Below are 12509 nucleotides of genomic sequence, written 5' to 3'. Positions count from 1 at the left end.
TGGATCAGACCAATGGTGCATCTAGTCTAGTATCCTGTTCTCACAGTGGCGAGCCAGATGCCTGTGGGAAACCCACAGGCAGGACTCAAATACAAGAGCACTCTCTCTCCTGTGGTTTTCAGCAATGGCTATTAAGAACACTACTTCCAACCGCGAAGAGCACAGCCACAATGCCTAGCAGCCACTGACAGACCTTTCCTCTTACACGACTCAGCATATTCACATCCAAGGTTTTAGTTCACAAGACCTGAGATGAAAGGGATATTTGTTGAAATTAAATATTCAAAAGTCTCATTCTGGATTAATTCTAAGGGAAAGGTTGCCTGGCCTTCATCAGAAAGAAAAGACTGGATTTAATCAACTGGATCTTGTTACATGCCACAACCCTGACAGCCACTTGTATATACTATAATTATTTAAAGAGAGGTAAATTGCATCCTTAGTCCTATACAGATTCATGATTGATTAAGACTGACACATTTATGGGAACGTTTAGGATTGTATTTTTGGAACATTTAGGATTGTAGTTCACATTCACCAAGATTATTTATGTGAATTTGTATTTGGGTCTTGCTCACAGGCTCAGGGAAAGGAACAGAACATGTCAAAACGTATTAAAATGCAACACATATAAAGACCCACTCACCTTTATTAGCCCTACTAAGGACAGTATAGAGCCGTATTTATTTTAACCTTTTAACTAAGGGCTTGTCCACATTGGACTCTACTGTATGGTTACCAGATTTTTTTCAAGGAATCTGGGGATACTTTTTAAATTTCATGCCTTATTATTTTAGGAAAGGGTTGCCCAGAGTTCTTCACCTTTTTTAGGGGGGGAACCCCAAAGTCGTCAGGCGTGCACCTTGACACAAGGCAGGCGGAGAAGCCAATCTACAAACACAGAAACGCCCCCAAAAAAGAGGGGGGGGGAAAGATCGAGTAAAGGCACTCGCTGGGCTTGGGAAAACACGCATTAAAACACACACACAAGGCTCTGTCTGTCTGTCTGTCTGTCTCTCTCTCTGCAGCACAGCTCTTTTCTAGGCTTCTCCTGTTCTTCACCGCCTCACTTGCCCCCCCCCCAACTCAGGTGCACAGAGCCTGCAGCAGCAGAGCACCGCGGGCTCTTCTGCGGGTGGCTCCACGCGATTTCAGGGCGAGCATTGATCAAGGAAGCGAGCTAGAAGGAAGCTCTCTGGCTCGTGCCTTGGTTTAAATAGCCTCCCCCCCAACCAGCAGATTGGCTGGCTGGAACTTTGACATGGCTGGGACCTCCGGTGCTGCTCACTGCCATGGCACCCACCATCATTGCCTCGCTGGAAGTCCCCAGGCATAAATCAGGGGACATTAAAATCTAGGGACATTCTGGCGACAGACTTTGTCCGGGGACAGACTGGTGAATCCAGGGACATCTGGTAACCGTGGTCTACTGTGTGTTTGCAACTGTTTGCGTTCCAATTTAATTTGCACAGTCCACAGTCAAACAACACAAATCTCAATGCTTCCCCCCTGTAAAAGTGGGTTTACCCAATATGGGGATAATGCAATAGTGGGAAATCAGACTCCACACTGGTGCACTAGATGCTGCAGATTATTTGTTTCAGTGTTTTGAGGTGACTGGATCAGTTGCCACTTTCTACTACTTCCCTTTCTATGCCCACTACTTCCTCTCCCCCCACCCTTATTCTTGTAACTATTTCTGGTATACTCTTGCTTTCATTTCTCTTCCAGTATGCTATTAAGGGTGCACCAAGAGCTTCTATATATTTCTTTTGATCTCCTAGAGTTGCAAATAACCAGCAAATTGCACAAGAACATTTACAATTGCCTGACTGTGTACACTTCTTGGGTGGGTATTTAAATTAAATAAATAAATAAATAAATAAATAAATAAATAAAACAAAACAAAACACGTGCAACTATCTGTGCATATGCTCTGTCTGTACTTAACTGGCCTATCAAAACCAATCAATTACAATTACAGATAGGTAGCCGTGTTGGTCTGCCATAGTCAAAACAAAACAAATTCCTACCAGTAGCACCTTAAAGACCAACTAAGTCAGTTCTTGGTATGAGCTTTCGTGTGCATGCACACTTCTTCAGATACCAGATGTTATCTGAAGAAGTGTGCATGCACACGAAAGCTCATACCAAGAACTGACTTAGTTGGTCTTTAAGGTGCTACTGGTAGGAATCAATTACAAGATAGCGACAAACACAAAAGGAAAACCTACTGCCTTAAGGTACCAGGTATAATGCACGTATTAAATATGCATGTAATTCACTTATATATACCCAATTTTCTTATACAAAGTTAGTAATTTTGTTTAAAGCACTGTTACTCTGATTTGGTACATTTCCCCACTTTCTATTTTGATGGCACTATACATTACGTGTCTGAGAAAAGGCCATTTTCAGTATACTTAATCTTTAAGAAGAGGTTTTTACGAATGCTTTTATCTTGATGAAAGTTTCACTCTGTTCCATAAGTGAGCTTGCACTTTTAATGACCTTATACTTTTCCCAGGTTCTTCTCTATGTGCATTTCCTTTTACGTTTTGCTGGAAGGGAAAGAAAAGAACACTAAATTTTAGAATATTTTCCTACATATGGGAATGTAGAGCCCTCCCACAAATGCTCCCCTGGAGAAGTGTTCTGTGTTTCCAGACCTGGAACCCACTTCCTTTAACACGAATTTAGGGAACCATTTCTTAATTTTTGTACCATATATTTGTATAGTGGTAGTGCTGATGTTGTGACTCAACTCAGGCTAAGACCAGGAGGTGCATCCTGACCCACTAACTGACAACCTATGCTCTTCTGGGTTCTCTGCTTCCCCCCACTTGTAACTGCTGGTGCTGGGCTATTCATGTTAATGTGAGTTCCAGCTGGACCTCACATGCAGCTATGTAGTGACATACCTCTCTCCAAGTCCTCAGTGCACAGAGTATTTCAGATGACTGTGGAAGTGGCTTGTGTGCCGGGCTTCTAGATAACTATGTGTACTGTGGGAGCACCTCATGAGGTCTGAAATGGTCAAGCTGTTGCAAAGCATTTAGTACAGTGGCAGAGTGGTTGGCCAAGAATCTTTGGGGTGAAAGGGAAGGCTCAGCAAAATGCCTGTGGGAATCCCTTCAGTGCACAGAAGTGCACCCAGGAGGTATTGCATTTATCACTATAGTCTTTTTACAAGTGAAACAGAACTTGCATCTGACTGAACACATTCACAGCTCAGTCTCAGACAAGTCATCTCAAAAGTTCATTGAATACATTGAAACTACTCCCAGGTTAAGTGACTTTATGACTTCAGTCGTTCTTGGGGAACCAACTTAAATGACTCTTTTCCTCACTTATGCATTGAATATTGGGAAAGTCCATTCCTTATGCCAGCTACAGCACTGAAAATACAAACAAAAAAATCCTACTTACCCCACAAGCGTTTTGTTAGTTGCTCCCCAACGAAGTAGAAGATTACCATTATAAGAAAAGATATGGAGATAAATATTGCCCGTCCTAATGGACTGAGCACTCCTAAAACTGGATATGCCCAAATCCCACTTGCATGGTTTACCCACATGATCCTAGAAACAAGGGGAGACAGAGTCACAAATAGCCATAAATTTTATAGGTAGATAGTTGATTTCTGAAGTTGCATGGAAAAACTATTCTATATTTGCTGATAATTTCAAATATAAAACTGTAAGTTAAGTGCATAAATTTGGATTTTCTTAAAAACATAGAAGTACAATTCATACTTGAAAGCAATATTTAAATAGAGGACCATATGACCTATGAGTATTTTACTTTTGCTAGATCATCTCATTTCCCAAAACAACTAATTTTTCTTCATTAAAAAATAAAGATTATTCAACAGAAATTTCTGAGTGAAATGGGGCTTGGTAAGTATTTGTGAAGACTTTTTAGCATCTAGAAGAGGTATAAAGCATGTGAAATCTAATGTAATGCTTCCCACCATGTATAGTTGGTTTATAATTAATGCTTGACATGGTTAAAAATGGGTTTGCAGGTTGGTTTGAGGTAGCTATGGCTATAATCTCTATCAGCATACCAACCACAGAACCATAAAAACACCAGACAGCAACAAGTACCGTATTTTTCGCTCCATAAGACACACCTTTTCCCTCCTAAAAAGTAAGGGAAAATGTGTGTGCGTCTTATGGAGCAAATGTAGGGGGAGGCAGGCAGGAAAAGCCCCCAAGAACCACATACAAGCTCCACACAGCTCTTGCGGGCTTTTCCCCAGGAGGGAGAAGGGACTGACGCAGCCAATCAGTCCCTTCTCCCTCCTCATAGAAAATGGATAGCGCTGGCTGCCTTGGCTTCTTTAGCCTTGCACAGCCTCTCCCGGCTGGAGAGGCTGTGCAAGGCTAAAGAGGAAGCCAAGGCAGCGAGCGGGATCCATCCAATATTTTTTTTCTTGATTTCCCCCTCTAAAAACTAGGTGCGTATTGTGGTCTGGTACATCCTATAGAGCGAAAAATACAGTATATAGCTCCCTCTTCAGAGCTCCAGCAACTGCATGCTTAGGAAGCTAATGTAATGGGCACTGAAGGGCAGCTTTATTGAGCCCTCAAGCTTCTAGTCTTAGGAACCTAAAGGAATGATATGCAGTTTCTGAACTGTGTATTTACACCAGCTACATGTGGCATCTGTTGTCAAAATTTAAAACTAAAAAAGCTATTTGCCTGTGCGCTGCTCATGATAAATTAATTTACCTAGTCAAAAATACTAACTAAATGGCTACACTAGAATTAATCTGTGCCTGCTACCACAGAAATGGTATTTTAAGGTCTTGCATAAATGGATCAAAGTAATGATAATAAGACTATGCTTATGGTAATTAAATACAGTGGTGCCTCGCAAGACGAAATTAATTCGTTCCGCAAGTCTCTTCGTCTTGCGAGTTTTTCGTCTTGCGATGCACGGTTTTCCATAGGAATGCATTGAAAATCAATTAATGCGTTCCTATGGAAACCGCCTTCCCCCGACCTCTTCTGGCGGGCGGCATTTTAAAATCGCCCGGGACAGCGGAGGACTTCTCCGCTGTCCGGGCGATTTAAAAGCCCCTGGGAAGGCAAGCAGGGGGGACAAAGACTTTTGCCCCCCGCCTGCCTTCAGAAGAGGTCCAGGACAGGCTTCGCGGACCTCTCCGCAAGCAGCGGGAGCGCTCCTTGCGGAGAGTTGCCAGCGCGCCCAGGCTTCGCGGCCCCGCCGCCCGGCTTCGGGACATCGTTCCGATGCCAGGCGGCGGGGGGAGGCTTTCTCGCCCCGCCGCCCGGCATCGGGACGATGCCCCGATGCCAGGCGGCGGGGGGAGGCTTTCTCGCCCCGCCGCCCGGCATCGGGACGATGCCCCGAAGCCAGGCGGCGGGGGGAGGCGTTCCTGCCCCGCCGCCCGGCATCGGGACGATGCCCCGAAGCCGGGCGGCGGGGGGAGGCTTTCCCACCCCGAAGCCGGGCGGCGGGGGGAGGCTTTCCCGCCCCGAAGCCGGGCGGCGGGGGGAGGCGTTCCCGCCCCGCCGCTCGGCTTCGGGACATCGTTCCGATGCCGGGCGGCGGGGGGAGACTTTCCCGCCCCGCCGCTCGGCTTCGGGACATCGTTCCGATGCCGGGCGGCGGGGGGAGACTTTCCCGCCCCGCCGCTCGGCTTCGGGACATCGTTCCGATGCCGGGCGGCGGGGGGAGGCGTTCCCGCCTCCCCGCCCGGCATCGGGGCATCCTTCCGAAGCCCGGCGGCGGGAGGAGGTGTCCCCGCCCCGCCGCCAGGCTTCGGAGGAGGTCCGAGGACAGCGGGGAAGACGAGCTGCGCTTCCCCACTGTCCCGGAGATTTCCCTATGGGCTGTCGTCTTGCGAAGCAAGCCCATAGGGAAATTCGTCTTGCGAAGCGCCTCCAAAACGGAAAACCCTTTCGTCTAGCGGGTTTTCCGTCTTGCGAGGCGTTCGTCTTGCGGGGCACCACTGTAAATGGTAATGGAGCAATAGGCATTAGCAGTGTAATATTTACTTGCAATATTTTATGGCTGCATAAACATTCCAACAAATTACAGAAAATTAGTTCAAAGAAGCAAAAAATTGTTAGAAATGTAATACAGTGGAACCTCGATTTTCAAATGTAATCTGTTCCAGAAGACCGTTCGACTTCCAAAATGTTCTAAAACTGAAAGCAGAAGCCTCAAAACAATAGGGAAACTCAAAATGGCACGTTCGACTTCCGAAAATTGTTTGAAAACCAAAGCAGTTACTTCTGGGTTTTTGGCGTTCGAAAGCCAAAATGTTTGACTTCCAAGATGCTCGAAAACAGAGGTTTCACTGTATAATTACACTGCATCAATTACAAATTCTTTTGGGCTATTTTGAAAATGATGTGTGATCAGATCATCATAATTTACTGAGAAATTTGATAACAGCAAAAATGTTAATAGCTGCTAAATGGCACATTCATAAAATATCAACGAAACAAGAGTTGCTTAATAAGATACCAACACTGCCATGACCTTTAAACTTGTTAAAATGGTATGTTTAAGAGAAAGGAGACAAAACCAACAACTATTTGGGAGGCTCTGCTCTAATTTTATTAATTGTATGAAACAAATAGAATATTGAATATAAGCATTTTCATATAGTTTTATACTAGATGAGTTTATCAGACAATTTATGATAAAATGATGTTGTACGTTTAAAGTATCTTGAGATCAACATGATAAATATATTAAAATAGTTATTTGAAAGAAGCCATTAAACATACGGATTCCAATAGGCAGCATGCACAATATGCTTCCTATGCTTTTTAAAATTTATTTAGATACTTGATACCTACCATGAGAGGTATACAACTGCAAAGGCGCAAAGTCCCAAAATTCCTCTACATCTACGGGGATACTTATGATCACAAATGAACAATTCTATGAAAAGCAGTGGGAGGATGGTGGTATGCTAAAAAACAAAACACAAACACACACAAATATAAGTGCTGGAAACATATGGCAAATCAAAACAAAGTTTTATTGTTTGTTGTATTGTTTTCAGTAGTTGTATTAAATTACAGTTTTTTGAACTTCTGTTCCATGTTTTATTCCAAGTAAATATTTTTATAGTCTAGCTTAGCAGTTCTCAAATTTACTACCCGTAGGGCCCACTTAGGATGGTTGAAAATGACTGAGGTCCACTGTCATATGCAGGGGAGCAGCAGTTACAAAATAGTGGCAGATGAGAGAATTTTCAATCAGCTGGCAATTACTGGCATCATTTTCTATGGCTGTCTGATCCATCTTGGGAAATTTATTAATTCTTTGCCACAGTGGTTTCCTCCCTGACACAAGCAGTTCCTTAGCTCAGTTTCCTCAAGCTAAGTCTTCTTCTTTGGCAATCACTCGTAATATCACACCCTGAGTGAGGACAAAATTTGGTGCCCCCCCAACTTTGAATAGGTACCTGTATAAACATGGGTTAGACTTTGTTATTAGTCCCCTCAGCTCAGTAGGGGAATCATCTGCACTGCCCTAAATCTGCCGCTGTCATGACCTGCTACACCTATTATTCTGCTGTCTCTTTCAAAGGCCCAGGAGTTCTGTTGGGGTGACTGGTTGTCAACCACATACATACATTTGACTGTCAACCACATACATACATTTGACTGGTTGTCAACCACATACATACATTTGCTTTCAGAGCCTATTCTAGCCCTGAGAATGTCCAAAAGAGGCTTTGACTTTGTTGTTTAGAGTTAGGATATAAAATAACCCTTTCCCACACCGTAGTTCAATTTCGCTTTGACTGGTGGAGTAGGTGGGGGTAGTGACCCCTCCACCACTCTCTTTTCATGCAGGCTCTGGGGAATGTCAGGGAGTAGTCTCAGCCTGCACAAGTGAGACAAGGGCTGTCTGGTATAAAAGGTAAAAGGTAAAGGACCCCTGGACAGATAAGTCCAGTCAAAGGCGACGATAAGGTTGCGGTGCTCATCTCACTTTCAGGCCGAGGGAGCCGGTGTTTGTCAGTAGACAGTTTTCCGGGTCATGTGGCCAGCATGAATAAACCGCTTCTGCTGCAACGGAACACCGTGATGGAAACCAGAGCACATGGAAACACAGTTTACCTTTCTGCCACAGCAGTACCTATTTATCTACTTGCACTGGCGTGCTTTCGAACTGCTAGGTTGGCAGGAGTTGGGACAGACCAATGGAAGCTCACTCTGTTGCGGGGATTCGAACCACCGACCTTCCGATCGGCAAGTCCAAGAGGCTCAGTGGTTATATGAAGCAGCTAGCAGCGGAGGAAGGGTGAGTGGATGATGTCGTCTGTTTATGGTGGGAATAAGGAGCTATACATCTTAAATGGGGCTACCTGAATGATGTGCTACGTGCCCTCTCCTTCCTTCCCTTTGCTGTAGAGTCCAAATAATGTATGAGAGATATGTTTGCAAAGTGGTATAAGGGGATTCAAATTCCTGTGTGCAGAGATTCCACAGGATTCAGTGGCTGCGTTCTTGCTGTGTGCCCCACAGTAGTTTGGACATAACAGGGTGGTCCATTTAATTTAATCCTAGAAGCATGTGCTTCTGATCTCATCTTTGGCATGCTCCAAAAGAGGAAATGGGAACACATGACCCAAAGGTTCACCACAGCTTATGCACACAATGTTAAATAATCATTTCACCTGTTACATTTGAACTGACCCTTATACCTAAGTTCTGCAAAATATTATGATCAGATAAACAATAAATGAACTGAACACAGCAAAAGAGATACCTGAAAAACAAATGGTGTACACTTACCATAGTATGATTAAGCCAAATTGGATTAACCTCATCCAGCTGTAAAGGATACACTAGTTCTCTGTCATATACGTAAAGGCTCCAGAAAGCAACAGGTACAAACTGTCATTAAAACATTTGACAATTAACACTTGTATCCTCAGACAAATAGTAACAATAGACAGTTAATGTTTTTCCAAATCAAAGTATTTGTTAACCTTTCCCCTTCTTTCTTACCGCAGCTCGCTTATTACAGTGAATAAAACCTGACTATTGTGAATATAGTTTTCTTCTATTTCTCCAGATAAAAATAATAAAAAAACTTAGCATCAAACACTCTGTATTAAGGTTCAAGCTTTCTTGTTTTGCAAATAAATAGCTGCAAGGAAACCTAAGTAGTGAGTTTAAGTGTTTGTCCACATTTGAGCATCATTTAGCCATGAATCCCTTTCCCTCTCACCCCATTTGAATTAGACTGGAGTATTCCACATCGAAATGTATTTGCATTTGTATATGAAGTACAGCTTCAGACTTTCCCCTTCATACCAGCAGGGGCTCCCTCCTGTGTTTGTCACCTTCTAATTTGTTTATTTTGTTATGCCAATTAAGTACTGAAAGGGCCCATTGGCAGTTAGCTTGGTGTGAACTTTTAAGTTTTTCCCAACCAGGAAGTGTGTGGGGGGGGGGAGGGGAGCAAGCAGCACAGTCATAACTGTAAATTCTCAAAGCACACTTATCAGATAGCTGTACAATATCTGGTGAAGAATGTTTAATGTACAGTTTTCTGGTTTTGTGCAAATCTTGAGGGAGCAAAAGAAAATATACACACACAGATAAGGCTACAACCCTACATTCAGTAGCATACTGGAAATAGTTGTGAGCACAGCTAGAAAAGAAATTAAAATACAGTCAACAATCTTCAGTAGACAAAATATTGAAATTCCATATAAGCAAATGCTTGCTTTTTTGTTTGTAGCAGCGCATATGCTAGTTGTGCAATCATGCTGGAAGGACTCATTATCTATTGTTACCTATCATTAGAAGCATGGATAATTATATTGACTAGTCAGAAAAAACTAACTAGTCAAGTTCAGGCACAAGGACAACAACAATTTTTTTTAAAGAAACTTTGTCTGATTTTATTGATTTTATTAATGAACAGGATGAGAGGATGAACCCATCAAAGACTCAGAGAATTGTGAAAATATATGTTTCAATAATATATGAACAATAACAATTTAATAATATTCAGTAATATGGCTGTCAAAGTTTTCATTAATGCATTATGGTGATGGAATTGATTGCTTTTACTGCCCGCTGTTCAAATTCTTAATAAATAAATAACATTGAGGAAGCAGTGTATGTGAAAAGGGGAGTAGCAGAAAGTGATGAATGATGCACCCACCTTAAAACACAAACAAATTTTTTTGTGACCCCAAGGAAAGCATCTTGAAGCCCAATTTCCCAATTTACTGGATTATCTCCTTATCAGATAGACCTAAATTTACAGGGGGAAAGTATCAAGATTGGTGTAGTCTGGGAGTAATATGTATGCTTTGCAAATTAAATGGACAAACAGTTGCAAACAGAACAGTAAACTCATGTGGACAAGCCCTTATGCACACTCTCTCTCCCACGCAGTCCTGCCAAAAATGTTCTCTGAAGTTGCCAGAGATGCCAATGCAGACTTTCACTGAAATGCAAATAGTAGCTTTGGACAGGCTATTCTTACTGAAACCAGGTTTCCCTACTGCTTCTTTTTACCCGGTTTTTCTGCCCCAGGTAAAGCCTCCAGAGGGGTGCTATTGAGGCTCCCAGCCTCAATGGTGAGGGGGTACCAAACTGGGAACTAGATACCTGGAGGGAGTCTTGAACCTACTAGCCTTTCCCCAGTGGCATCTATGAATGCTCGTGCTAGGCTATCATTAACTGTTCTATAGGTCTGTTGGCTTAATTATTAAAAATGAACTATCTGGGCTCTTCTTCTCAGAGCAAAGTTTTTCCTGATTTAAATGATAATGTGGTGGGTTTTAAGAATGGGATTTGTAAAGCCCCACACTCATCTTAGATTCAAACCATTCGGAGGGAAATCATCCCTTTTTAAATATACCAGGTGACAATCTACTCAGCACCCTTGGAATGCAGCAAGATAATTAAATGAAAACAACACAACAACAACAGTTACTTCTTGTATTTTAAGAATGATCAATGCTGTTGGTTTCATTTAGACATGCCAGGCTCTTTGTGACAGTCTTTTAGAAATCTGGAGAACATCGCCCATCAGACCTAGCCAGCAGGGATAATGGAAGTAGTTCCAAACATCAGGATACATCAGGTATGAGGAGCGCTGTTCTATAGTACACACGTATTTCAATAATAGAAACAGTAGTTACTTACTAAGCCAATAGGAAACACATACGAAGAGAAGATGAAATCTCTGAGAGGCACCACCAGTGATGATACTCTTTTCTCTAATGAAGGCATGCACAGAGCTACAGTATCAGATATGACACATAACAGATACAGGATTGTCTGTAGAACCTATGAAATCACAAAGAAGCTATTAGAAATACACATGGGGCTCAGTATGTGTATTTTTTCCTTTTCTGGTTTAGTTTCTTAACAAGGGATGCACACACCATACATTTAAAGCACATTGCTTCCACCCACCCCCTGAAAAAAGAATCCTGGGAACTGTAGCTTGCTTACTCCTCACAGAGCTACAATTCCCAACACTCTTAGCAAACTACAGTTCCCAGAATTCATTGGCTGCGCTTTAAATGTTTATTAGGCATACTCAGCCAAGGAAAATAATTTGAAGCATATTACTGGTTGGTTTAGTGTATCTATTATCTAAAGGCCTTTATATTTCCCTCAGCAACATTGTATCTTAACGTAAACAAGATTTTATGTGTTAAAATTGCTCTGAGTCCGTTTTGGGGGGGAAATCATCATTATCTATTTATTTATGCCCGCCTTTTCCCCTGACAGGGACTCAACAAACAACAACAACAATAATAAACGGAGCATGCGAGTCATAGCGTACTTAGGAGTAACTGATGCGAGTTAGGGTGATGCATAACTAATTATCACTTTTTGCTATAAAACTGACGCGGGGAAGGGACACACAAAAGAAACTAAATTTACCTCAGCGGGTTCACCCGCCCTAACCTATTTCAACTCTCTCTCTCTTTCTCCCCCTCCCCCACCTTCCCGCGCGCGCCGCCCCGCACGTGCGGCCAAGGAGCGCTCCGTCTGCGCACGCGCGGCGCCCTCCCGCTCTCCCTCGTTCCCTTTTCGCAGCCGCCGCCGCCACCACCACCACCTGGTTGAGGAAGGTCAGGTGTTTCCAGGAGCCCCCGTAGGTGACGTCCGGTTCCTTGCGGACCGACCTGGGAAACCCCGCGTTCTGGCTGACGGCGAAAACCGCCCAGAGGAAGCAGAGGAAATGTAGGAGCGCCGCGGCCCGCTGGCCCCGCAGCGGCACAGCCATTGTGGCTCAGCCAGCGCTACGCCGGGCGAGGGGACTCGTATGGATGTGGTGGAGAAGCGGCGGCGGCGGCGGCTGCCCATCCGCCCGCGCTGGCTGGAATGGCGGGTCCGGGCCGCAGCCCCTCGAGGCCGAGGCGCCACCAACGGCGGCCTCTCGCGCCGATGGTGCCCACTGCGCAGGCGCTGCAGGAGGTCGTCGGCGCTCAGCCGCCCGCCGCCATCTTTTGGCGCCTTTCTGCCTCGACG

General features: G+C 44.0%; 1 protein-coding gene across 2 annotated transcripts; it reads right to left on the bottom strand.

Annotated features, from left to right (window-relative positions):
* Positions 1–2490: 2490 nt before the first annotated feature.
* Positions 2491–12269, bottom strand: LOC309345072 (androgen-induced gene 1 protein-like). Of its 2 annotated transcripts, none has more exons than XM_081868114.1 (6): positions 12094–12269; positions 11169–11312; positions 8793–8894; positions 6840–6955; positions 3430–3581; positions 2491–2561 (listed from the first exon to the last, which is right to left on the bottom strand). In XM_081868114.1, the coding sequence occupies exons 1-6, from the start codon at positions 12262–12264 to the stop codon at positions 2536–2538; spliced, it is 711 nt and encodes a 236-aa protein (XP_081724240.1). In that variant the 5' UTR covers positions 12265–12269; the 3' UTR covers positions 2491–2535. The 2 variants fall into 2 exon arrangements, with proteins under 2 accessions (XP_081724240.1, XP_081724241.1); XM_081868115.1 differs by having other exon boundaries at positions 12097–12269.
* Positions 12270–12509: the final 240 nt, after the last annotated feature.

This window comes from Podarcis erhardii (assembly GCF_964252035.2).
Source record: "Podarcis erhardii genome assembly, chromosome: 6".
Taxonomy (NCBI): domain Eukaryota; kingdom Metazoa; phylum Chordata; class Lepidosauria; order Squamata; family Lacertidae; genus Podarcis; species Podarcis erhardii.
The sequence above is the reverse complement of the archived record's forward strand: the minus strand, read 5'-3'. Positions and strand labels throughout refer to the sequence as shown.